A 25763-nucleotide genomic window follows, 5' to 3' on the forward strand; every position below is an offset into this window, starting at 1 on the left:
TCTATGCATGGTACTGTTTTAGTTAAACAAATGAGCTCAGATGTTCTGGCAGCAGGCAACTAACAAATCATCGTTTGCAGTAAATAAAAGTAAAATGGTACTGCAAAAACATGCCAATGTTTCCAAGACAATTACAATTAGAAACCGAATGTTGTTTTTGAAGGCAGACTCGGGACACTGGAAACATGCAAAAAGGGGACAAAAAGGCAGCAAATATCCACAATACTTCAGATTAAATATATTAGAACCACACAGAGTACTTCAAACTTACTAAATAAATACATAAACTCCTTACCTCTAGATCAATTAGAAAATTGTCAACAGTAGAAGGTTATATAAATACTTAGCAGTAATACTCTCTTAGTCAAACCTGTGCTAAACAAACTAACTTACATAAACAACCATATTGATGCAAACACCAGATAAGACTACCTAAAGCAATTCTTATTATGTGAAGGAACATCAGGCACCCTCTTCTCAAACCTTGGCCACACCATCATTTGGGCAGCATCACAGAAAGGGAATCTCAGTTTTATTAGTGATATCCTAATGAACTTGAAACTAAAAGTACCCCAAAATTTCACACACATATACATTTCATTAGAAAATCTTTAGCAGATCTAGTAAGTTTTCCATAGTTTTAAGAACCTCCACTGGGCTTCCCTGAAGATAATTAATTCACCAAGAAAATAATTAATAAAATTTTCACAACCACAAGGAAGTTTTTAAACATTACTGCTGCCATTTCTGGGCTATATTCTAAACCCATTTACCTCCTTACTTTGATTTCATGAAAAGATATCCCAGAGGAGATAAGTCTCATCAACAACAATCTCACACTCTCCACACACCTCTGTAAGAGCACTGCTACAAAATTCCACAAGAGGACTGAGGTTGTGGCTCAGAGGTAAAGCGCTCACCTAGCATGCATGAGGCACTGGGTTTGATCCTCAGCACCACAGAAAGTAAAATAAAGATATTGTGTTCACCTATAACTAAAAAATAAATATTTTTTTAATTCCACAAGAAATACCAATAATCCAACAAATTCATCCCCCCCACCCCTCATCCTGGAGATTGAAGCCAGGGGTGCTTAACCACCCAGCCCTTTTTACTTTGAGACAGGATCTCACTAAATTGTTTAGGGCCTCGCTAAGTTGCTGAGCTCTAAACTTGTGACCCTACTGCCTCAGCCTCCCAAGTCCCATCACTGGACTCGCCTCCAAATTACGTCTAAACCTGTCTTGATCAATGTAATCTATGCCACCTCTGCTAAATCTGCCAACATATAACATGACTAAGTTAAGTTACTGGGGAGTGTTCATAACAGAGAAGACTGGAAAGGTAAAACAGAGAAAAATAATAAACTGCTATTTAAGGAGTTTGGATTTTATCCCAAATGTAATGAGGAGTCATTAAGCAAAATATCAAAAACACACACTAGGAGGATAGGAAGGGCAGCAGAATAGAATAGTCAATATGACTGATGTATGTACGTTCCATGTATGTATTATATGTCAAAATACATTCTGCTGTCATGTATGACTAAAAAAAATAAAAAATAAAAAAACACACACACACACTAGCAAAACTCAACATAACAGCAACAGCAGCAAGGAACAGTGGTTAAAAATCTGACTCTTGGGGCTGGGATTGTGGCTCAGTGGTAGAGCGCTCGCCTAGCACGGGCGGGACCCGGGTTCGATCCTCAGCACCACATAAAAATAAAGGTATTGTGTTGTGTCCATCTACACCTAGAAAAAAATATTAAAAAAAAAAAAAAATCTGACTCTGCTGGGCGCTGTGGTGCATGTGTGTAATCCTAGCAGCTCAGGAAGCTGAAGCAGGAGGATCATAAGTTCAAAGCCAGCCTCAGCAATTTAGCAAGGCCCTAAGCAACTTAGCAAGACCCTATCTCAAAATAATAAATAAATATCTGACCCAACTGATGACCTGATGACACAGGTAGGAGAGCAAGAAGTTGTCCTCACCACCAGTTGATAGGTGTGGCTGTTGGAGGAAGGCCCTCATATCTGCTGTCCTGAACCCCTTTACCTTGGTGTTTGAAGCAGACACAATGAACCCAGCCAACCCTACTCATCCAAGACTGTGTCTAACCCCAGTAGGTTTTCCAAGCAAGCTCACGTTGGGGGACAGAAGTGATGGCGTGACCAAAAGCCAGCCACAGAGCTTCAAGGGCTGCCTAAGAAGAGTTGACAGACTAGGTTCTTTTTCCCAGTGGTTTTATAAAGATAAATGTAGATAAAGAATATCATGTTTATAAAATATTAGTTTGAAAAAAATCTGACCCTGACTATAACTATCCTGAGATTTTTAGCAAAAAAAAAAAGAAATTTTAAAAAGATAATTAGAACAACAACAATTATAATAGTAATGCCTCTACTAGCACATATGATAGGACCTAACCATGAGTCCACAACAACATAATTAACAACTGCTGCTAAATGTCAGGCTACCACACTTGGATAAACCACTAACTGTTACTAAATCAGAACATGGGAAGTACATACTCTTTAAAAATTCTGGTTAAATTCCACCAAAATTTTATACCAAATTAAAATACTAGAAGGAATTTCAACAGCAAGAATAGGTAATGTCTCTGCAACCACTAGATTCACAGGTTGATCACTTTCAAAACGTGTCCAACAAATATATTACTTCTCAATTTAACCACTACCATCAATTAACAAAACTCAAGCTCACTACATACACATGGATTTTCAAACTGTGTGTATACAAATTGTATAGTTGAATATTTAAGTCCCAGAGTCCATATTTCCTATTGGTATGAACTAGTCATGTTACTTAGTTTGAGTCTCAGTTTCCTCCTCTATAAAAAGAAGGAGGGAGTCCACCATCTCATACTAGTTGTGAGAAACATATGGCAATGTATGGAAAGTGCCTGACACACAGCTCAATCAAGTTTCCTAACCCTCAACAGCTACAACAACAACAAAAACCCCACAAATATTAAACTGTTAAACATGTATTCCTTGATACACTTAAAAGAAATTTACCAGCATTACACGTCTTCTCATATTAGGAGGGAAGCAGGTAAAACTTAGGCAGTTTCACATAAAAGCAGGTGATCTGCAAGGCATGGTGGTGCACTCCTACAACCCCAGAGGCTCAGGGGGCAGAGGATCATAAGTTTGAGGCTGGCCTCAGAAACTTAGTGAGGTTCTCTCAAAATAAAACATAAAAGGGCTGGGGATATGGCTCAGTGGTTAAGCACTCCAGGTTCAATCCCTGGGGTGCCTCAAAAGAAAGCAACAGTCCTGTTTCTTGATTGTGATGGTGGTTTAATGAATCTACATATATGATAAAACAGTATAATGCTATATAGACACACACACAAATGGATGCAAGTGTAACCAACCAATGAACTCTAGGGATTGTACCAAAGTCAGTCTCCTGGTTTTGATGCTGCGTTGTAGTTGTGCAAAATGTTACAGTTGAGGGGCTGGGGATGTGGCTCAAGCAGTAGCGCGCTCGCCTAGCATGCGTGCGGCCCAGGTTCGAGCCTCAGCACCACATACAAACAAAGATGTTGTGTCCACCGAAAACTAAAAAATAAAATATTAAAAAATCTCTCTCTCTCTCTCTCTGTTTTGTTTTTTAAAAAACAAAACAAAACAAAAAAAAGTTACAGTTGAGCAAAAGGTGCTAGGGACCTGTATTTTTTTTTTTTTTTTTTGCAACTTTCCATGAATCTAAGTAATTTCTAAATAAGTTTAAAAAAGTGAACCATAAAAATAAAAAACTATTCAAACATATACAAAAAGTTAGATAAATATACACTTCTTTAAAATATATTCAAAAACAATTCCTCATGAACAAGATTATGCTGTGCGATGGTTTTATGACTGGCTTTCACCACTGAATATGCTGTAGATTCTTTTCCTTGTCTACAAACATATGACCATTTCTAATGGCTATGTTGTCCCAACATGCAGATGTACCATTATTTATTTGTTTGTTTATCTATCTATCTACCTACCTATCCAATCTCCTTACTTGTGGACATTTAAGTTGCTAGCAATTATCTGCTATCATAAACACTGTTATGAATGTCTTTATATATGTATCTTTCTACACACATTTCTGAAATCATCCCCTTTAACATAAATTCTAGAAGTTTAATGGTTAGGTCAATGAACATTTCTGTACTAAAAAGTTTCATAAATTATATGACAGAAAGATTTAACCAATTACCCATCAACACTGCTTAACTGTGGCTTGTAAGTGCCCACATAATGCTAAATTTGTAAAACTATAAAATCAGATCTTTTGACACCAAAACTTGTGGTCTTTATACTTAGATAAACATGGATTGGCAGTAAGCAATCATAAGATTCTTTATTGCAAATATAGCCACCACCACCCCTAAAATGGCCCGTAAGGAGGAATTCATCAAGGATATGGTGTCTATCTAGTCAACTATTACCATAACACCATAAATGTAGAACAAATTCTATTCAATACCACCTAACTCTTTACTTGCATTAGATAATCAATTTTTTAATTAAATAACATGGAGGGTGTCGTATAGTTTACAAGTCCTCTGGATTTAAACTCCATGTTACAATCCCTTGGCATGAAAAAAAGCTCTAGCCTTAACTTCAAGAATGGTCTAGCAGCAGGGCCAGCTGTAGTGGTACAAACTCCATAATCCCAGCAACTCAGGAGATGAAGCAGAAGGATTGCAAGCTCCAGAGAAGCCTCACCAATTTAGTGAGACTCTCTCTAAAAAATAAAATTTAAAAAATAGGGCTGGGAGTGTAGGTCAGATGTAGAGCATCCCTGGGTTAAATCCCTAGTATCTCAAAAAAAGAAGTGGGAGGAGGGAAGGAAGGAGGAAGGAAGGAAAAAAGAAAAAGGGCTGGGGGTATAGCTCAAATGGAGAATCTATAGGTCTTGAATTCAATCCCCAGAACCTAAAAAAAAAAAAAAAATTTTAAAGAATAATCTAGTGAGCATGCACAAATGTTCAGTTGTGATAGAAAAATAAAAATTTAGCAAATATTGTGGATAATATTTTTTCATTATAAAGAGGGATGATCAACTATATCAGCCACTGAAGCAGAAAATACCTCCAAATGTCACTGGCCACAATTCAGGAGGTGACAGAATAGAAACAACCCTTGGTGAGTATAAAACAAGATGATAGATGACTTGTAACTACAATAAAACCATATTTTGTTCCCTAATTCACCACTTTCAGTAATTTACACTTGCCCTTGTTTTACCTTTAGGCATACCAGTCCCTTATGTGAATTTCAATAATAACAGATAATAAACTCATAGTTCAAATCTTTAAAAAAAAAAAAGAAAAGAAAATGGAAATGTAAGGGTGATCTGGCTGTAATATCTGTCACCCCATTGATCACCAGGGTTGGTTTGGCTGATCTGGCTAGCTAGGCAGGTGTAACCTTTGTCCCTCACAGCTCCATGTGAGTCCCTCCTGAAGCCACATACTCAAAGAGGACGACCTTCCCTGACAGAGGACCTTTCTTCAGTCAAGGGTATACAAGTAGCTGTGTTCCCCTGCTAGAATCTCCAAACAAGCACTCAAGAAAAGCAAATAGGCAAAAAGCTATTGGGGGAAAATTATAATAGACTTCTGAACACAGATTTACTGAACAATCAAACTATAATTATGAGGTCCATAAAATAAATACTGACAATGATTAAGTCCCTTTCACTGAAAATTCTTCTGTAATTGCTTCGAACTTGACACTTTATATTAATAATTTCATTTTTCAGCCCACAACATACCTATTCTGATAAATACATAATATTTGTCAGTTTAAGAAAAGAGACTGATAAATTAACAAGTAACCATTCAGAAAAGTATAGAAGCATTTCTAAAGACTCCCTTCTGCCTTACCTTAGCAAAGAGAATTATAGACATCATTCACAAAATGAATAAGAGTCAGCCCATTCAGTGGTTAAACAGTGGAAAGATTAATGTTTTTAAAGGACCTATTTATAACAAAAAGTCAAAGGATAAAAACTGCATATAAATTTATCATTGAAATTTTTAATGCATCAAGCAGAACCAAAAAGGTGTTCATATTCATGTGATTTCACACACAATTCTGTATTCTGACATTCAACTGCCAAAATGAAACAACTGTAACTACTAAACTGTCAAAACTCAGGCAACTACCATGCTAGATAATGTTGCATTTATTTTCTCAAGAAAGCAAGAGGGGAAAAAAAGACTTTAAAAAATCAGAATCCAACCAATACAGTGAGAAAAAAATCAAGGGTGCACTTGAAGTAAAACTCGCTTGCTCCTTTATTTAATGCTTTAAAGGATGCTAGTTGTTTCTCCCCATTTAAACTTCAAAGTTTAAGGGAGTTAATTCTGGGCAAACTCAATCATTTCTAAAATAATTGTGCATAGAAAGGTATGAATGAAAGAACAAGAAAAAAATGTTCTAACTCAAAATGCAAAAACTAAACTTCTTGTGGTCCCTCAATTTGAGAAAATAAAGATGGCCAAGAAAAGTCTTAAATTATGTATTCAATTAGTAAAATGGCCTAGCACATTATTTTGGTCAACATCCAAGCAAACCAATGATGAAAGAACTAGAAAAGAATTTAGAAGACAGTTTAGTAGTTATCCCAGGTCCACCTCTGTGACAGAGCAGACTGTTTCAATTTGAAAAGTTGCAATAAAATTGTACACAAAGTGTGCCAAAGAATTTAAAAACACAAAAACAGGCACCATAGAGTCAGAGAAAAAAATAATTTTACAATCATTTAATTGTTTCTTTCAGTTAGAAACTTGTAACCCAATTCAACAAAATCTCTTTTCCTGTTTCTCAACTGGGGAAAGAGATTAAAAAACTTTGAGAAAGGATCATTCAGGCAGCTCCTCTAAGCAGAGAAAAGATACATACACTCCACTGAAGACAGATAAAAAATATTGGATAGATAAACGATAAGCTTACATGTATTATTGTGAATAATGGCATTCAAACATAAGGTACCTGTGACTATGACCTATACCTTTCAAAGAGCTTCAAAACATTTTATTTATATTTATATATATATCCAGATAATTTAACATCATAGCTCTTTGTCATTACTTGAGGCTGAGACAGGGATTAGTCTATTTTCCCAAAAGAGACAGTGTCACATGATGGGCAACAGAATACATCATACATCTCTGGAGTTACATAAACCTGATTTACCAGCACTTGATGTATAATGCTGGACAACCCTCCTAGACTTTTCCTATGCATGGGATAATGATAAATATAAGAACTAAACAAAGAGACAGATGCATGTAAGGCAATGAGCCCAGCACCTGGCACATGGAAAGTGCTTGATAAACAACTGGTAAATTAACAATGATGATCATGTTAGCAAAGCCTCTTAGCACATGTACATTTCTTGTATTACAAGAAAAATCTAAAAGAAAAATCCAAGTGGTTATCAAAATTTAATAATGCTATCATGTACAATCACAAGACTGAGATCCAAATTAGAATAAGTTATATTCCATGTATGTATAACATGTCAAAATACACTCTACTGTCATGTAAATACACTCTACTGTCATCTAAAAAGAACCTATAAGCAATTTTTTTTAAAAAAAAGAATTTAACAGGCCTGGCACGGTGGCACACACTTGTAATCCCTGAGGTTTGAGAGGCTAAGACAGAAGGATCTCAAGTTCAGAGCCAAGGCAACTCAGCGAGGCCCTGAGCAACTCAGCGAGGCCGTGAGCAACTCAGCGAGACCCTGTCTCTAAATAAAATATAAAATGGGCTGGAGATGCGGCTCAGTGGTTAAGCACCCCTGGGTTCAATCCCTGGTACCAAAATAAATAAATAAAAGAATTTAACAACCCTAAAGAAAAATGGAAGCCCTTGTTAAAAGAGTGTGACAAAGTGAAGTTTAAAAAACATTATATGATACAGTATACACACACAATGTATATTATGGCACATGCTACAATATGGCTGAAACTTGAAAACATTATGCTAAGTAAACTAAAGCAATTCTGAAAAGGTGAATATTGTATGAGTCCACTTACATAAGGTGTCTAGAGTAGACAAATTCATATAGACAGAAAGTAGCCTAGAGGTTATCATGAACTGAAAGGAGCAAGGATTAGGAAGTTAGTACTGTTTAATCAGTACAGCATTTCTGTTTCAGATGATGAAAAGGTCTGAAAATGGAGAGTGAGGTTAGTTGTACAACATGCACTTAACACTAAATTACATATTTTAAAATGTTTTTAAAAGGTAAATTTTATGTTACGCATATTTTAAACACAATAAAAAATTCTGAGGGCTAGGGTTGTGACTCAGTGGTAGAGCACTTGCCTACCATGTGCGAGGTGCTGGGTTTGATTCTCAACACCACATAAAAAAAATTAATTAATTAAATAAAGGTATTGTGTCCAACCACAACTAAAATCTTTCCACTTTATAGGACAATTGGTAAATCATAGCAGACTAGACTCAATTCCCAAATACCAACATTAAAAGATATTCATCTCTGGAATACTAGACAACATAAAAAAAATCTTTAACATGGCTAAAATCCCTGGGGTATTTGTTTCCTTGCTCACCCTTCTACCACACTGATCTTTTATTCTAACACACACAACTTACTCCTGCTTCAGATTCTTTATGCTCATTCTTCCCTCTACCTAGAATATTCTTCCCTGGAATATGCATGGCTCACTCCCTGATGCCACAGGTGTCTGTTCACATGCTGTTTCTGAAGAAACCTCCTGCTGGTATTTGCTCCCATTACATCCCTTTCCATGGCCTGGCTCTATTTAATGTTTCTTTATTATACTTAGCATTTCCAAGAATGACCATATATACTTGTTTATTTATTATTAATCTACTCCACTAACATATAAACTGCATAAGGACAAGGGACTTTATCTCTCATATTTTCAACCCTTAAAAACAATGCCTGTTAAATGTGTCTAATAACTATTTTTTAAGTAATCAAAGAAGATTCATTTAGTAAAAAGGAAATAAATACATTATTTCAAAAAATTATGTAATATGGTATAATACAAGTTTTGAAAAAAGAAAAAAAAGTTATAAATACACATCCATATACAGGATATGTGTATTTCTATAAAAGTAAGAAGAATACATACCAAAATAACAACCGTGATGATCTTTATGTGATGGAAAAACATACTATTTTTCCTTCTGTTTCTGTGTTTACTGACTTCTCTTCAATGACAGATTATCTAAGTGGTTAGAAAATATTATTTTACTGGAATATCTACTATAAAGAATCTACCTACTTATATAACTAGGGATTATGACAAAGACTTGGTTACAAGGAAATTCATTGTATTTTTCTGTATAATCAAGTGCAATAAGAAACAATGGAATGATTGACATTAATTAAATAACTCATGGATATTCATAAAGTAGACTACAACCAATTAAAATTATGTTGTAGGAAATGTGAGTTAAAGAAACAATGCGTAGAATATGATGAACATTCAAAAATGAGAACTAAAAAGATATGCAACCAAAATGTTAACAATAGTTGTTCCTGATTATTATTTTTACCATTTTTGCCTTCCTTGTGTCTTTTTGTTTAAAAGTATCAAAAAATGAATGTACACCACAATGGTATTCAGAAAAATGAGTTTTACATGACTGTGCCAAATGCTGTCTTTTTGCCTTATATGAGCACCATCTAGTGTTCAATACATGTAATACAATTTCCATAATGCAATGAACGTTTGAGAACAGAAGCATTTATTTTAAAAATACATTTAAACACAAAGACAAATATTACTATACTCAGTGTATGGCCTAATTTTTAAAACATATGAACAACTAGTTCAAGAGTCATATGACTTTAAATCATTAAAATAAAGAGATCATGAGAAAACTGATTAAATTTCTGCTGTTTATATTCAGTCCTCAAACATTTTTAAAACTCTCAAGACAGAGCCCTTGTTCTCCTTTTAAACTAATAGATATTTACTCCTTGAAAGAAAAGGAAAGTCAGACATTTCATGTGCATCACGGTGTTTAAAGTAGCAGGGATTATTTTTTTTCCATTTCACAGAAGCAGCAACAGCCTCGATGAGATAAAGTAGCTTGCCTGAGTTCACAGAGCTGGTAAGTGGTAGAACTGGGACAAGGTCAGTCTGGCTCCAAAATCTATGTTCCCTTAATACGCTTCACTGTCTCCATTCTTCACATCTCACCCCAAATCACTGCACTTTTGAGGTGCTTCACCACTGAGATACTGTCTCATTAAGTTGTTTAGGGTCTCACTAAGTTGCTGAGGCTTGAACTCAACAATCCTCCTGCTTCAGCCTCCTGAGTCACTGAGATTTCAAACATGCACCACTGCACCCAGCTTCACTGCACCTTTTGACAAAATAATTCCACTTAAAATTACACAAGCTATTGCCATATGGCTTAGCTCTGCTCTCAGATCTAGAACTTCAAGCTCATTAAGTATTAATGTTTAAATAAATATCAATTTAAACCAAAAGAACTCTTAAAATATATTGCTCTATATAATGTTGTTAGGTGGAAACGTCAGTCTTTATAGGGATGTAAGATTTTCCATTTCCTATATAACAGCAGAAAGTTAGACCTTCATCATATCAAGGGTACATTACTATAGATGCCTCAGATTTGGATTCCCTGTCCTAGTTATTATTTCCTGCTCTTTCCAACCTATCATACATCCTACTTAAGAAGTAAGCTCTCTAAAACAATGCTTTCACCAAATCCACCCAACAAGAGCTCACAATGGACTGTACTTCTAATTCTCGGCTTTCTAACAGGTATGTCAAAAATAGTTAACAGGTAGATAGATTTTTATTTCTCAGGACAGCCTTCTGTGGTCAAAACTCCCATCCTTGAGAGCCTCTAGGCCTTTCTAGATCTGAGCACCCTGGCCAGTTGCTTGAAACACCAGGAAAAATGTTAGGAAGCATTCTGAATGCTCCCTAAAATCTTCCCAATCTATTAACACTTCTCATGCCCTCCCAAAACTGAGTGAGTTTATAGAAGTCATCTGGTCCCATTTACTTCACAGTATAAGGAATCATTTCTACCTATTATATTTAAAGTTACTCACTGCATTATGTGTAATGACAAAACACTAAAAGCTATCCAAGTGACAAAAGTAAATGGCAAGGTTTGGTAGCGTATGCCTGTAATCCCAGCAGCTCTGGAGGCTGAGGCAGGAGGATTCCAAGTTCAAAGTCAGCCTCAGCAACTTAGTGAGGCCCGAAGCAACCCAGCAAGACTCTGTCTTTAAATAAAATATAAAAAAAGGGCTGGGGGATGTGGCTCAGTGGTTAAGCACTGCTAGGTTCAATCCCCAGTACCAAAAAAAAAAAAAAGTTAAATTAATTTTGGTATACTCAGCAATTATGTACTATACCTCCATCAAGAAAAATGAAGAAGCAAACAGCAAACATACACAAGATTCTCTAAGATATATTCAATACAAAAAAAAAAAAACACAAAGTGAAGAAGCATGTATAATATGCATGCTATTTTTGTCTAAAAAGAAGGTAATACATGTGCATATTTGTATACATATGCATAAAATATCTTTACATTCAAGCAACCTGATAACATTGACTGCCTTTGGGGAAGAAAATCAGGCATGCAGGGGGATAAAGAATAACCTCAGTATCCTCTGGGTTTTGAACCACAAAAAAAGGAGGGGTGGGGGGCAGAATCTTTTTCAAGCAAAAATAAATAAAATTCTAATTTTAAAATTCCATCTACAGACACCATAGTTCCTCATCTCTCACACCACTGCCAAAGCTGGGAGGGCTCTAGCACTCAAAGCAAGCCCTGTGACCAACATTTTCCTTTGGCAGGCCAGTATCCCACTGGGCCATACCTGCAGACTGAGCTATGTCCTGCCTCAATGACTTTGGCCACATACTTTTCAAATGCATCTGAACTCTCTTGTTCTTGCTGGCTGTCTCGAAATCATCCACCCCTTCAGGGTTTTATGCACACCCCAATGCCTCCAAAATACCTTTCAGAATCCTGTAATCATGACCATCTCACCAAGGACCACATACCAATTAACTCTGTACTTTAGAACATGTATATCTGATCTCACGTGTCAACTGTTTTTTTAGAGAAACAAAAACTTTGTAGTCAAGAAGTAATACCTTTTAACTATGCACATGCCTATAATCCCAACTACTCAGGAGGCTGAGACAGTAGGATTGAAAGTTGAAGGCCAGCCTGTGCAACTTAATGAGACTCTGAATTAAGACAGATTTTTTAAAAAGAGTTGGGACTTAGCCAGGCACTTGCCTGGCATGCAGGAGAACCCCTGGGTTCAATCACCAGTACCATTAAAAAAAAAGTAATAATTTCTGCTGACAGATAGAGTGGCCACCATAAGGTGAAACAACTAAAATATCAAATCAAATAAAAACTTGATCCTGTCTTTCTGATAAAAATCCTTCAATGGTATCCACCAAAATTAAAACAAAGTTGAAATGCCTTAGTATTCTTTATAAGAACCCTCAAATCTTCCAAACCATCTCCCCTCACTAGTCCTCTTCACTTGTGAAAACATGGCATGTTCTTCCCTACCACTAGGCTTCCCTCCTTCATGCTGTTCCCTCTATCTGGATCAGTCTTCTGCCCCCAGCCCCCATTCCTCTGACTCTGGTCATCTTTGGCTGCCTTCAGAAAGGAATACTGAGGTAGCAGAGGGATAGGAACAGGAAGGAGATTTTTCATTAAATACCCTTTGGTATGTTCTGAGACTCAAACTATGGGAATAAATTACCTTTGAAAACATAAGTGGAATAAATAAATGTGTACCACTTCTTCCAGGAAAGCTGTGACCCAACCTGCTCATTCCAGCGTGGCTGAGGAGATACTCCTGCCATGTGCATGCTTCCCTGTACTTCCATAACGGCCCTGATCACACCTCACCACAGCCAACTGTTGACTTACAATTAAGATTATAAGCCCTTTGAGAACAAGTGTCTTCTATTTAGCTCAACATTATAGCTTGAAAAACAAAAAAATAACAGATGGATCAATACACACTGAAAGATCACCTGGGTCCTTCAGTTTTCAATGACAAGCAGGACACCCATGAGTGCATTCACACAAACCATACCTTCACATGGGAATATTCAGATGTCTACAAACAGAACAAACAATAAGCACAGATTTGTTTTGCATTGTTGCTACTATTATGGAATTTAGAAACATAAAAATCAGTCATGTAAATTGCTTAAAAATATTTTATTAAGAAAAATAATTAGCATATTATATAAACTTTACTTGAATTATTCTTGATTTCAGGACTTTGCTTCACAAGTAATATTAGTAATGTGAAAAATTTTAAACTATTAAGGAATCTAAGTAGGATTTTGCAACCAGGCCTGGAAGTTTTAACAAAATCAGTTTCCTCTGATGCTAAAAAGGTTAATAGTAAAGAACAATTAGATTAGTCCTGAAGGCCTTATCAGTGTTTCTAAAACTTGACAGATATTAATTTGTGGGTGCAAAAACAGGCTGTACTTGAAGCTAGCATATATGGATACAAGGAATTCGAGGAGTAACCAAATCTCAGAAATATTGGATTCGTAGTCTTTGCCTGCAGAGACTCATCTTAACCCTGAATGATTCATAACAAGGTAATCCTAGCCCCTAACTGTCAAGGGGGCACCTGCTACCTCAAAGCCTATTCAATCTCAAGGTTTGGTTCTGTTGTTTTAGTCACCAAGGATTGAACCCAGGTGTGCTTATCCACTGAGCCACATCCCCAGAGCCTTTTTTTTTTTTTTTAATTTTGAGACAGGGTCTTGCTGAATTACTCATGGAGATACTTGTACAACTCTGTGACTATGTTAAAAACAATGAATTACACACTTGAAATAGTGGGTGGATCACATCTCAAAAAAGTTTTAGTTTTCTATTGCTGCTATAAAAGTTGCCACAAATAAAGTCGTGTAAAATATGCAAATTTATTATCTTACAGCTCATAAGTTTGAAACAAGTCTCAGTGAGCTAAGATTAGGATCTCAGGCTCTAAGACAAAATCATTTTTCTTGAGCCCTTCAGCTCCTTGAGGCTGCTCACCTTTCTAGGCTCATAACCCCATTCCTCTAACTTCAAAACCAACCAGGGCAGGCTAAGTCCTCCTCTAGTCACACCACATGACTCTGACTTGTTCTTATTCCCCTGCTCCCTCTTTCACTTTCAAGAATCCTTGTGATCACACTAAAAATCACCTGGATAATCCAAATAATCTCCCTAATTAAGATCATCTGATTAGCAATTCCATTTGCTACCCTAATTCCGCTTTGCCACCCTAATTCCTCTTTGCCACATTAACATAACATTCACAGATCATGGGAACTAGGACATGGATATCTGGGGGCAGGGAACTATTCAGCCTCTTACCAGAAGGCTATTAAAAATATATATATTTTTTAAATGTACTTATTGAGAGGCTGGGGATATAGTTCAGCTGGTAGAATGCTTGCCTCACATGCACAAGGCCCTAGGTTCAATCCCAAGCACTGCAAAAAAAAAAAAAAAAAAAAAATCTACTCATTGAATATATGGAAATGCAATATTCTAGTTACCCTACATTACATGTCAATTTTTATAATAAAGGATTAAAATTAATTACTGTTTTTCATCTACCAAATTTTCATTGATCCAATGTAAAAATTGCATTAAACTGACAAAGATGTGGAGAAACAGGCTCTTTTTTACATTGCTCATAGGAGCATAAACTGGTAAAACTTCCAAGAAGCACACTGTGGCATAACTCCCAAAATTAGAAAGCAGCCACAGGGCACACACCTATAATAATCCCAGTGACTTGAGAGGCTGAGACAAAAAGTTGAAGGCCAGCATGGGCAACTTAATGAGACCCTCAGCAACTTAGTGAGATCCTGTCTCAAAATAAAAAATTAAAAAGGACTAGGGAGGTAGCTCAGTGGTAAAGTGTTCCTGGATTAAATTCCCAGGATGAAGGAATAAAAAAATTATAGAAGCATACATACACTTTGACCCCACAATTTTACTTCAAGGAATTTATTCTAAAGACAGATTCCTATGCATGAGAAATGATATATTCAACATCATCTATTAAAACAAAAGACTGGAAACAGTCTAAATGTTCATCAAATAGAAAATTGATTAAATATATTCTCCAGTTAGTTTGTAGCCATTAAAAAGAAAAAGGTGCAGCTCAGTGGCAGAGCACTTGCCTAGCATGTGTGAGGCACTGGGTTCAATCCTCAGCACCTCATAAAAATAAAAAATGGCATGATGTCCATCTATAACTACAAAAGAAAATTAAAAGAAAAAGGCAGTTTTGTGTATTCTTACATATAAAATACATATTTCACTTAACTTTTGGGGAAAAGCAAGGAACAGAATAAGAATAGCATGTATATATGCTATCCTTTGTATTTAAACAACATGGGATATATGCTTAAATAACCTTGTTCTGGGGCTGGGGTTGTGGCTCAGTGGTAGAGCGCTTGCTTAGCATGTACGAGGCGCTGGGTTTGATCCTCAGCACCATAAAAATGTAAAATAAAGATATTGTGTCCATCTAAAACTAAAAAATAAATATTTTTAAAAAATAACCTTGTACTATCTCTAAAAGAAACTACTAGTAGCAATCATTTCTGGAGAAAGGAGGTAGTGAAGTAAAAAAGGAGAGAAAAACGTATTTCCTACTGTTCATACCTTTTGGATTTTCTATTAGTATATATATGACAGAGAGAGAGACAGACACAGATCAAACAAACACTAAAACATACTTTCAAAAAGTAGCATATCTCACAGGTTAGTGTGGCCTTCTATATGAATTTTTCAATTTCCAGGCAATCTCTTACCTGCTAGTTGGTGCAGGGAAAGAAAAGGAGAGAAGCTGATTCCAGAATGGGTCATTCTCAGAGACAGATTCTGTGCCTGATAATTTTTTTAAGTACTCATTTTTAGGAAGATCACTGATCCTGCTGCTGTTTGATCCCATCTTCTAAAGTGGTAAGATAATTTACACCTGCATTTCCACAGTACAACCTAGAAAAAATGGAGAAAAAATTCAAACTTGTTCAAAATAGTCATCATAACTTTTCCCACCTTTAATTACATATAAAAAAACTATAAACTTACTAAAGGAAATTACATCTCTCCTTATTTGTAAGTATATTAGACATCAGATACAAAGTTACAAGGGGAAAGACTTAGCCAACACAAACATAAGAATCCAAATCTATACTTGCACCTCAGATATTAGGATGGGACTACCTCTGCTCAAGAAAATGTCTCAAAGCAAATTTATACCTATGGTAACTTATTAACAAACATTCCGAAAATGAGGCTTATTTACAATTGAGACAATGGTGGTAAAGAAATACAGAGACTAGCCACTGGTGGTGCACACCTGTAATGCCAACTGCTCAGGGATCAAGCAGGAAGATCTCAAGTTTTAGGCCAGTCTGGGCAACATAGAGAGACCCTGTCTCAAAAAAGGGGGCTGGGAGGTAGAGGCAATTATAGAGACTACAAGGCATGAATGTGCAAGGAGGAGAAAGTAGTTCAAGTAATTACCATGTTCTACTGACACGAATTGTGGGGCTGACCTGAATTACCTGCTTCTCCTGAAAGAGCTCCCAATTCTAAAGGAATCACATATAATTCTCTCTCGTTCTGCTAAGTATACATACAGTATTTGTTGACATACTCCTTCACTAAACTTTGAATTTTTTTTTTGATGATAGCTCTTAATTCATCTTTCTATCCCCATTAACTAGACAAACATGTAATAGGCATTCCCTAAACAATATGTTGAAAAGAATAAGTGACTGAATAATTATACACAAGGCTCTACAGTATTTGTTGTGCCTGGTCATTAAGGAAAAAACTAATAGTTGAGTTCAAATATGAATTACTCTCTTCCTCAAATCACACTCAACTTAGTTCTAGAACAAGCTTTATCACAATTTTCAGAATAAGTGTCACTGAATAATAAGATGGTGGTGAGATTAACAATAATTACACTATTTTCGAAATGAAAGAAAACTATGTGGACTCAGTGACAGAAAAAGTTCCATTCAGGTGAGAATTTTTATTAGTAACTGACTTTCTTACTCATGCCCCTCCTCATTCCATGAAGGCAAGGAAACCAAGGGCAGAATTTGGAAGGATGCCTTCTTGTATTCTCTACAGATCTGAACTAGCTGCTTATATGAGGGCATGAGGCTCCCCCAATGCACATGGGCAGATGGGTCTTAGAAACATGTAAGAAATACCAATCTGGCTCCTTGGCACCTGCCTCTGAACCCACAGCCCCTGTTTTCATCCTCCCTAGTCAATTCAGCCTCCATATCAAGCCAGCTAATTATAAGGTTTAACTTCTTACAATAGGCATTGTTAAGCCAAACTAGAAAATTCTATAAAGAACTATTACAGCCAGGTGCAGCGGTGCATGCCTATAATCCCAGCAACTTGAGAGGCTGAGGCAGGAGGATCCTGGGAGTTCAAAGCCAACCTCAGCAAAAGCAAAGTGCTCAGCAACTCAGTGAGACCCTGTCTCTAAATAAAATACAAAAATAGGGCTGGGGATGCGGTGCAGAGGCTAAGTACCCTGTGTTCAATCCCCAGTACCACCCCCCCAAAAAAAGAACTATTATAAAACGCATGAGTTCCTTACCTTTTTACTATTAACTTTTATTTTGTTTATTTATTTATTTATGTGGTACTGGGTATGGAACTCAGTGCTTCAGGCATGCTAGGCAAGCACTCTACCAATAAAACACAACACCGGCCTTTTATACCCCATTCAAAATTACTTTACATATTTTAAGCTATTTAAAATTAAAATTAAAGTCTTACAATGGGATACAATACATTAGTAAAAATGAATGAATCAGAGGGCTGGGATTGTAGCTCAGCGCCAGAGCACTTGCCTACCATGTGTGAGGCACCGAGTTTGATCCTCAGCACCACATAAAAATAAATAAAAAAATAAAGGTACATCAACAACCAAAAAAATATTTTTTAAAAATCTTCTGAAAAATGAGTGAATCAGGCTAGAGTGATCAATATGAATACATCTTTAAAAATATAAAATGTGTAAAAATGAAAAAAAAATTATAGAATAATGTACATGCTATAGTTTCATTTGTAAGACTTTAAAACATGCAAACAATAGTATGAATATATTCCTATCTAATACCAAGTATTAAAGCACACAGGAAAAACAAACACCAATTTCTAATGCTATCAGAAAGGTGAGGGGGCTTCAACTATATCCATAAGTAGTTTCTTAAAGGGAAAAGGGGGCTGGGGATAAAGCTTAGGGTGGAGCCCTTGACTAGTATTTGGAAGGCCCTGGAATTGATAACTGCAAGGGGATGGAGGGTCAGAAGGAAAAAGAGATTAAGTACAAATAGCAAACATTTACATTTGGTGAAAGAAACAGTATGTAGGTAGGTTTTTGTTATATTACTCTCTATTACCATTTATTTCATATTAATTTTTTTTCTGGTACTAGATATTGAACCCTGGGGTGCTTAACCACTGAGCCACATCCCCAGCCCTTTTTATTTTTTCTTTTGAGACGGGGTTTGCTAAGTTTCTCAGGGCCTTGGTAAGTCGCTGAGGCTGGCTTTGAACTCAATAACCCTCCTGCCTCAGCCTCCCAAGCTGCTGGGCCTGAACCACTGCACCTGGCTCATATTATTAACTTTCAAAAAGAAAAGAATGGTTTTTCAACATCTCAGCAGCAATACTTGAAGCTAGATGACAGGAGAGCAATGCCTTTAAAATATTAAAAGGAAATAATTTATTAGAATTCTACAACTAGCCAAGCTACCAACCAATTCAGTATGCAAGTAGAATAAAGACTTTTTTGACATGTCAATAATCAAAACACAGTCCAGTGACCCATTCCCAGGAAGACATATGAGGAAATAAGGCAAGACAAGGAAAGACATGGAATTCAAGAAACAGGGATTCAATCTGAACTAGTGGTGAAGAGAAGTCACAGGACAAGAGCAGTAGAGCAGGTCAGGCAAGAGTCAAAACAGCCCCAGGATCTCCAGGTAAATAAAAAGTAGGACTGAAGATCACTTGATGTGTCTGACTTTATTATGTGGATTGTTACAAGATGTCTGAGAACACGGCAGTATTGAAAAAAATCACAAAACACATTAAATGATTTTTTAAAGACTACATGCTTTGGGGAAAATAAAAACTGTTCATGTAGCTCAGAGGCAGAGCACTTGCCTCACATGTATGAGGCACTGGGTTTGATCCCCAGTACTGGGAAAAAAAAAAAAATAGAGGTATCAGACACATTCAGAGCTGGGAATGTAGCCCGGTGGTAGAAAAACTGCCTATGTAAGGCCCTGGGTTCGATCCCCAGCCCAGCCCCACCAAGAATAAATAAATAAAGTTCAACAAATGTCATAAAAAACAAAAAGGACTAGGGATGTAGTTCAGTGGTAAAAGTCTCCTGGGTTCAGTCCTCTGCGTGCGTGAGTGCGTGCGTGCGTGCGTGTGTTTGCGTGTGTGTGTAAAATACTATCATCTAAATATTAAAGATTTAACCCAAAATTGTAATGTATATATTGAGAAGATTCCATAATAAAGAAGAGAGAATGACAATTTAAGAGTTTTAAATTTCATCTTCCATAACAGGTAGGGAGTCAATAGAAAATATGTAAATTACTAAATTTTTAAAAAACAACTGTAAAAGTACATTAGTTATAAGGAGATATAGAACAACAGCATCAGCTAATAGATTTGAATGTGGCCACCTTTGGGGAAAAGGACTAGATAATGGGGAAGGTGGTATTGCAATTTTTTTTATTTTTTTACTTTTTATTTTTTTTTAATATTTATTTTTTAGTTTTCGGTGGACACAACATCTTTGCTTTTGTATGTGGTGCTAAGGATCGAACCCAGGCCGCACACATGCCAGGCAAGCACGCTACCACTTGAGCCACATCCCCAGCCCGCAATTTTTTTTTAATATTTATTTTTCAGTTGTAGGTTGACATAGTTCCTTTATTTATTTCCTTATGTGGTGCTGAGGATGGAACCCAGTGCCCCATGCATGCTAGGCAAGCACTCTATCTCTGATCCACAACCCCAGGCCTGCAATTTATTATAAGTTCATCATATTGTTTGACAGCTTTTAAAACCACATCCATCTATAACTTTGATTAAAAAGTAAATATAAGGGGGGCTAGGGTTGTGGCTCAGCAGTAGAGCACTCGCCTAGCATGTGTATTGACAACTACAACTAAATATATATATATATATATTTTTTTTTTTTTAAAGTAAACACAAGGAGGAAGGAAAGACAGTGGAATGAAATGGACATCATTACCCCAAGTTCATGTATAAAGATATGAATGGTGTGACTCTACTTTGTGCACAACCAGAGACAGGAAAAATTGTGCTCTATATGTGTACTATAAAATGAAATGCATTTGCTGTCATATATAAAAAATTAGAATAAATAAATTAAAAAAGAAAAAAGTAAATATATTTTAAACTCCAACATTCCATATCCTATTCAAATTTAAATTTTTAATATACATGGAACATAGAATGTTACCATCATAACTAAAGTAATGATAACAAAAATGTGACTTATTCTTTACTGAGGCACATAATTAGCAAGCTTAAGAAAATCTATGTCTAATACAGTTTAATAACATATATATTAGGGCTGAGGATGTGGCTCAAGTGTTAACGCGCTCGCCTGGCATACGCAGGGGTGCTGGGTTCGATCCTCAGCACCACATAAAAAATAAAATAAAGATGTTGTGTCCACCGAAAACTAAAAAATAAATATTAAAAAATTCAAAAAAATAACATATAAATTAAAGCTGATATTTCCAAAATATAAATTCCAAATTTATTACATTGTATAAATTTACTAACAAGCATAAATCAATGCTTAGTCATAATAATGGGAATTAAATTCAACCCCACAATAGTGATTGATAAACAGAGCAATAAAACAAAACAGAAAAATGCACCTGGACCCAACAGTGCATGCCTGTAATCCCAGCTACATGGAAAACTAGGCAGACAGGAGGCTCACAAGTTCCAGGCCAGCTTGGGCAACTTAGCCAGATCCTATCTCAAAACAAAACAAAAAAATTAATAGGGCTAGGTATGCAGCTCAGTGGTAGAGAGCCCCTGGATTCAATTCCAAGTAGAGAGACAGAAAAGAAGGGAGGGAGGGAGAGAGGGAAGGAGGGAAGGAAGGAAGGAAGGAAGGGAGGGAGGGAGGGAGGGAGGGAGAGGGAGGGAAGAAGAGACGGAAGGGAGAGAAAGGGAAAGAAAGATTCAAAAATGAACTCACAAACGTACAGACAATTGATTTTTTTTAACTTTTTTTAAATTTGTTCCTTTTAGTTATATATGAGAGTAGAATGTATTTTGACATACACACATGGAGTAATAACTTCCCATTCTTAATAGTTGTGATGTGGAGTTACACTGGTTGTATATTTATATATGAACACAGGGAAGTTGTAGACAATTGATATTTGTCAATGGTGCAAAAATCAAATGAACAATGGAAGGACAGTCTTTTAAACAAATGATGCTAGAACAAATGGACAAGAATAGGGACCAGTTGGGGGAAGGAGTTTTTATAATTTAAATTTTTTACAATTTAATAAGTGTTTTGATGAACAAATATATATAAAACACTCAAGAAATGATAAAACTACAATGAAAGAGAACAGAAATTCATTTGTAGGAATGGAAAGTTTCCGTATCTTGTGTGTTAATTATATGAATCTACATGTAATAAAATTTCACAGAACTATACACAAACATCAGATAAAAATGAGTGCATGAAAAATCTGAAGAAACACAAGTCCAGTCTGTGGCTTTATATTGTGCCAATATCAATTTCCTGGTTTTGATAATATGCTATAGTTATATTAAAACTGGGGAAAGCTAGGTGAAAAGTACACAGGTACACAGGACTTCTCTATACTATTTTTGCAACTTTTTTTTTTTTAAATGGGGATTGAACTCAGGGGCACTCATCCACTGAGCCACACCCCAGCCCTATTTTGTATTTTATTTAGAGACAGGGTCTCATTGAGTTGCTTAGTGCCTCAATTTTGCTGAGGCTGGCTTTGAACTCACAATCCACCTGCCTCAGCCTCCCGAGCTGCTGGGATTACAGGCATGTGCCACCACGCCCAGCTATTTTTGTAACTTCTTATGAGTCTATAATTATTTCAAAATAATAAGTTCTTAAAAATAAACAAAAATCAAATAAAATAAAAATCTACATGTCCCAAAGATGCCAATAAATCAGACTAACATGGGTGGCATGCAGCTCAGTGGTAGAGTGCTTACTTTTAGCATACTTGAGGGCCTGGGTTCAATCAGGAGTAGCACCAAAAATCAGACTAACAGGTAACTTTCTTTCACACCTCTGTTGTTTATTTTTACATATCACTTCATTATCTATACTATCAAATGATGAGATATTAGGATCTCACATTCTAGCTACTTGGTATCTTGGACTGTACTTTCACTTATAACCTATTTACATGAAAAAAAATTCTTTCAAGTCTTATTCAGAATTGAACTATCAGGGATGAATATGTAGCTCAGTGGTACGCACCTGCCTACATGAATAACGCCCCAGGTTTGATCCCCAGCACCACAAAATTAAAATAAATAAATAAAATTTTTCAAAAGCTCAACGGTCCTTTAAATAAAACCAAAATATGTATTTGGGTCTTTGGGAAGCTACATTAACTTCATTAACTCTGAGAAACATACAACAGATTTTATCTTCTTCCACCTTCTTAAGGATACTGCTATTTCCTTTTTACCAAACCTTTAAAATTCTTTTATTTGCCCAATAACTCCTGTGACCTCTGAGTAGGCCTCAGTGAAATACTTTTTAAAAAAATCTCTAGAGTGTAAGAACTTGTTGAGAGCCACAGCCAAAAGGGGCCCCAGCAAACTTCCAGCTGCCAGAAAACTTCTGGCTGCCAACTGATTGGCTCCTCTGCGGTGATGCTCATTGGGCTGTTTCCCTGCCCTTTCAGACCACGGAGCTGCTCATTGGGGGACTTTTTTGGCTTCGCCCACGCGACCCAGCCAATCGGCCTCAAGAGCAGGAGGAGTGGGGGAGGTTGAGAGGCTTGTGGGAAGCTGGTGGTGGCAGTTGGGCTCTGAGGGTTTTCCTGAGGAGCTGTGTGGTGCGGTGTGTGTGTTCGTTTCTTTTGACAAATGGCTCCTGAATTGTGCCCAGCCAGACTGCGGCATTTGGTGGCCCGAGCAGTGAACACGACTGAGGGTAAGTGATAAGGTAAACTGCTCGCCCCTGAGGGCAGGGTGAGAGGATGGGTAGCCATTTTAAGATTCTTCTTTTGTTTGCTTCACTTTTGTTTTAAGTTGTCTGTCCCTGGAGATGGATGAGACGGAAGAAAAACCGATCACATCTGAGGAAAAACTATTTGTGTCTGAGGAACAGATAGGGAGAAAGGACGGATGCACATGTCAGGAGGATAGAAAGGCTATAATGATTTTGTGTTGTTCCATTTTTGTTTCATTCTGTCTCGGTTTTGTTTGGCGTCATCTTGTTGGGTTGTATTATAGTAGAAATATGGGATCAGAAATTAGTAAAATACAAACCGAAAGAGTGTTGAGTAAATTGTTAGAGGAAGGAGGCATCTCAGTAAAATCAAGAACAGTCAGGGCATACGTTGATACAATACAAAAATGTAGCCCATGGCTTTTTAAGGAGGAGTTGTTAAATATATCACAATGGAACCATCATGGTGAAGATTTAAAAAGAATAGAAAATAAAAGCCCAGGGACTCCACCAGTTGGCACATTGCCATTGTGGACTTTCGTATCTTGTTTGCTTAGTCCAAAGTCTTCAGTTCAGACAATGGTAGAGGAAGGAGAAGACATATTGATTCAAGTAAAAGAGAAGGTCTCTCAAGTTAGTCAGACAGAGGAAAAGATTCAAGTAAAAGAGAAGGTCTCTCAAGTTAGTCAGACAGAGGAAAAGATTCAAGTAAAAGAGAAGGTCTCTTGAGCTAGTCAGACAGAGGAAGAAAGTTTAGAGCAGAAAAAGCCATCAGGGGAAAAGTTACAACAGGAGACTGCTACTAACACCTTTCTATCACCAGAGGGCGTAAGTGTCCAACCAACAGCGCCACCTCTACAGGAGACTGCTACTAACACCTTTTTATCACCAGAGGGTGTAAGTGTCCAACCAACAGTGCCACCTCCATATGCTGGGAGGCTCCCAACCCCCGCAGTTGACAGCTGGGATCCTGAGACAGGATCTCAAATATTAACATGCCCTGTATTTGAACAGGCAGGAGGGCAGCGAATTCACCATGCTTTAAATTTCAAAAAAGGGAAGCAGCTAAAAGAGGCTGTAACAACCTATGGTCCTCAAGCACCCTTCACTGTAAGCATGGTCGAATCCATTACCAACTTGAACATGATGCCAGCAGATTGGGCTAATATGTGTAAAGCTGTGCTAAATGGAGGACAATACCTGTTATGGAAGGTTGCCAATGAGGAATTTTGCAAGGAGACGGCTAGGCAAAATGCAGCAGCTGGTTATCCTCAGAGAAATCTAGATATGTTGTTAGGAAAGGGACCTTATGAGGATCAGCAGCAACAAATTGCATATGATCCTGGCGTATACATACAAATTGCTGTAGATGTGGTTAGGGCATGGAAGACTTTACAAGGACATGGAGGTTTACAAGGTCAATTATCTAAGGTAATACAAGGAGCTAATGAACCTTACGCTGAATTTGTAGATAGGCTTATTCAAACAGCTACCAGAGTTTTTGGGAATACAGAACAAGCAATACCATTAATAAAACAACTAGCTTATGAGCAAGTGAATCGTTGGTGCAGAGAAGTCATTAGACCATGGAAACATGAAAATTTAAATACATATATTAAATTATGCAGAGACATTAATGAACAAGGGCCAGTCGTGGCAGCTGCAGTACAACAGGTTTTAGATGCCAGAGACATTAATGAACAAGGGCAAGTCGTGGCAGCTGCAGTAAAACAGGCTTTAGATGCCAGGCCAAGAACATGCTACAATTGTGAACAAACAGGACATTTTAAAAGGAATTGCCCCATAGGAGGAGGGTTTAACAAAACTAGGTATCAAAGGAGTAGAATACCGGGTATTTGCCCACGATGCTGTAGAGGGAGACATTGGGCTAATGAATGCCGTTCTCAAACCACCATAGAGGGTACTCCATTATCAAAAAATGAACAGGGACCAGGTGTTTACCCACGATATCGTGGAGAAAGGCATCGGGCTCCATTGCCAAAAAATGGACAGGGGGGCCCAATGCTCCGGGGCCCAAGACCACAAATATACGGAGCACTGGAGGAACCCAGCAATCCCAGCAGGGTAGTGCCCAGGACACATTGTCCATTAGATCCCTCATCAGACAAACCAGAGTGAGCGCAGGGTTGGACATATGCGCCTCCACCAGAACAGTACTAACTCCAGAGGTGGGAGTTCAAATCATTCCCACAGGGGTAAAAGGACCTCTTCCCACAGGAACAGTAGGCTTATTATTGGGACACAGCTCTTCTACTCTAAAAGGACTTATGATAAGTCCTGGGGTAATTGATCCCGATTATGAAGGTGAAATAAAAATTATAGCCAGTTCTCCAAAGGGTATATCAGTAATTTCACCA

The 25763-nt window shown here is 37.0% G+C and overlaps 1 protein-coding gene across 11 annotated transcripts in view; it reads right to left on the minus strand.

The window, feature by feature from the left end:
- Positions 1-25763, minus strand: part of Dym (dymeclin) — a 357093-nt gene that overhangs the window by 307194 nt on the left and 24136 nt on the right. For 10 of the 11 annotated variants that reach the window (XM_058573871.1, XM_046428286.2, XM_058573870.1 and 7 more), the window contains one exon: positions 15905-16091. In XM_058573871.1, coding sequence (XP_058429854.1) covers positions 15905-16044 — 140 coding nt within the window. In that variant the 5' untranslated portion in view covers positions 16045-16091. Of the gene's footprint in view, positions 1-9163; positions 9260-15904; positions 16092-25763 lie in introns of those variants that run through there. The other variant, XM_058573873.1, reaches the window with a different exon arrangement.

The sequence above is a fragment of the Marmota monax genome, unplaced genomic scaffold (genome assembly GCF_021218885.2).
Source record: "Marmota monax isolate L192 unplaced genomic scaffold, Marmota_monax_Labrador192_F-V1.1 WCK01_AAM20220418_F8-fsc00031, whole genome shotgun sequence".
NCBI classification, from domain to species: domain Eukaryota; kingdom Metazoa; phylum Chordata; class Mammalia; order Rodentia; family Sciuridae; genus Marmota; species Marmota monax.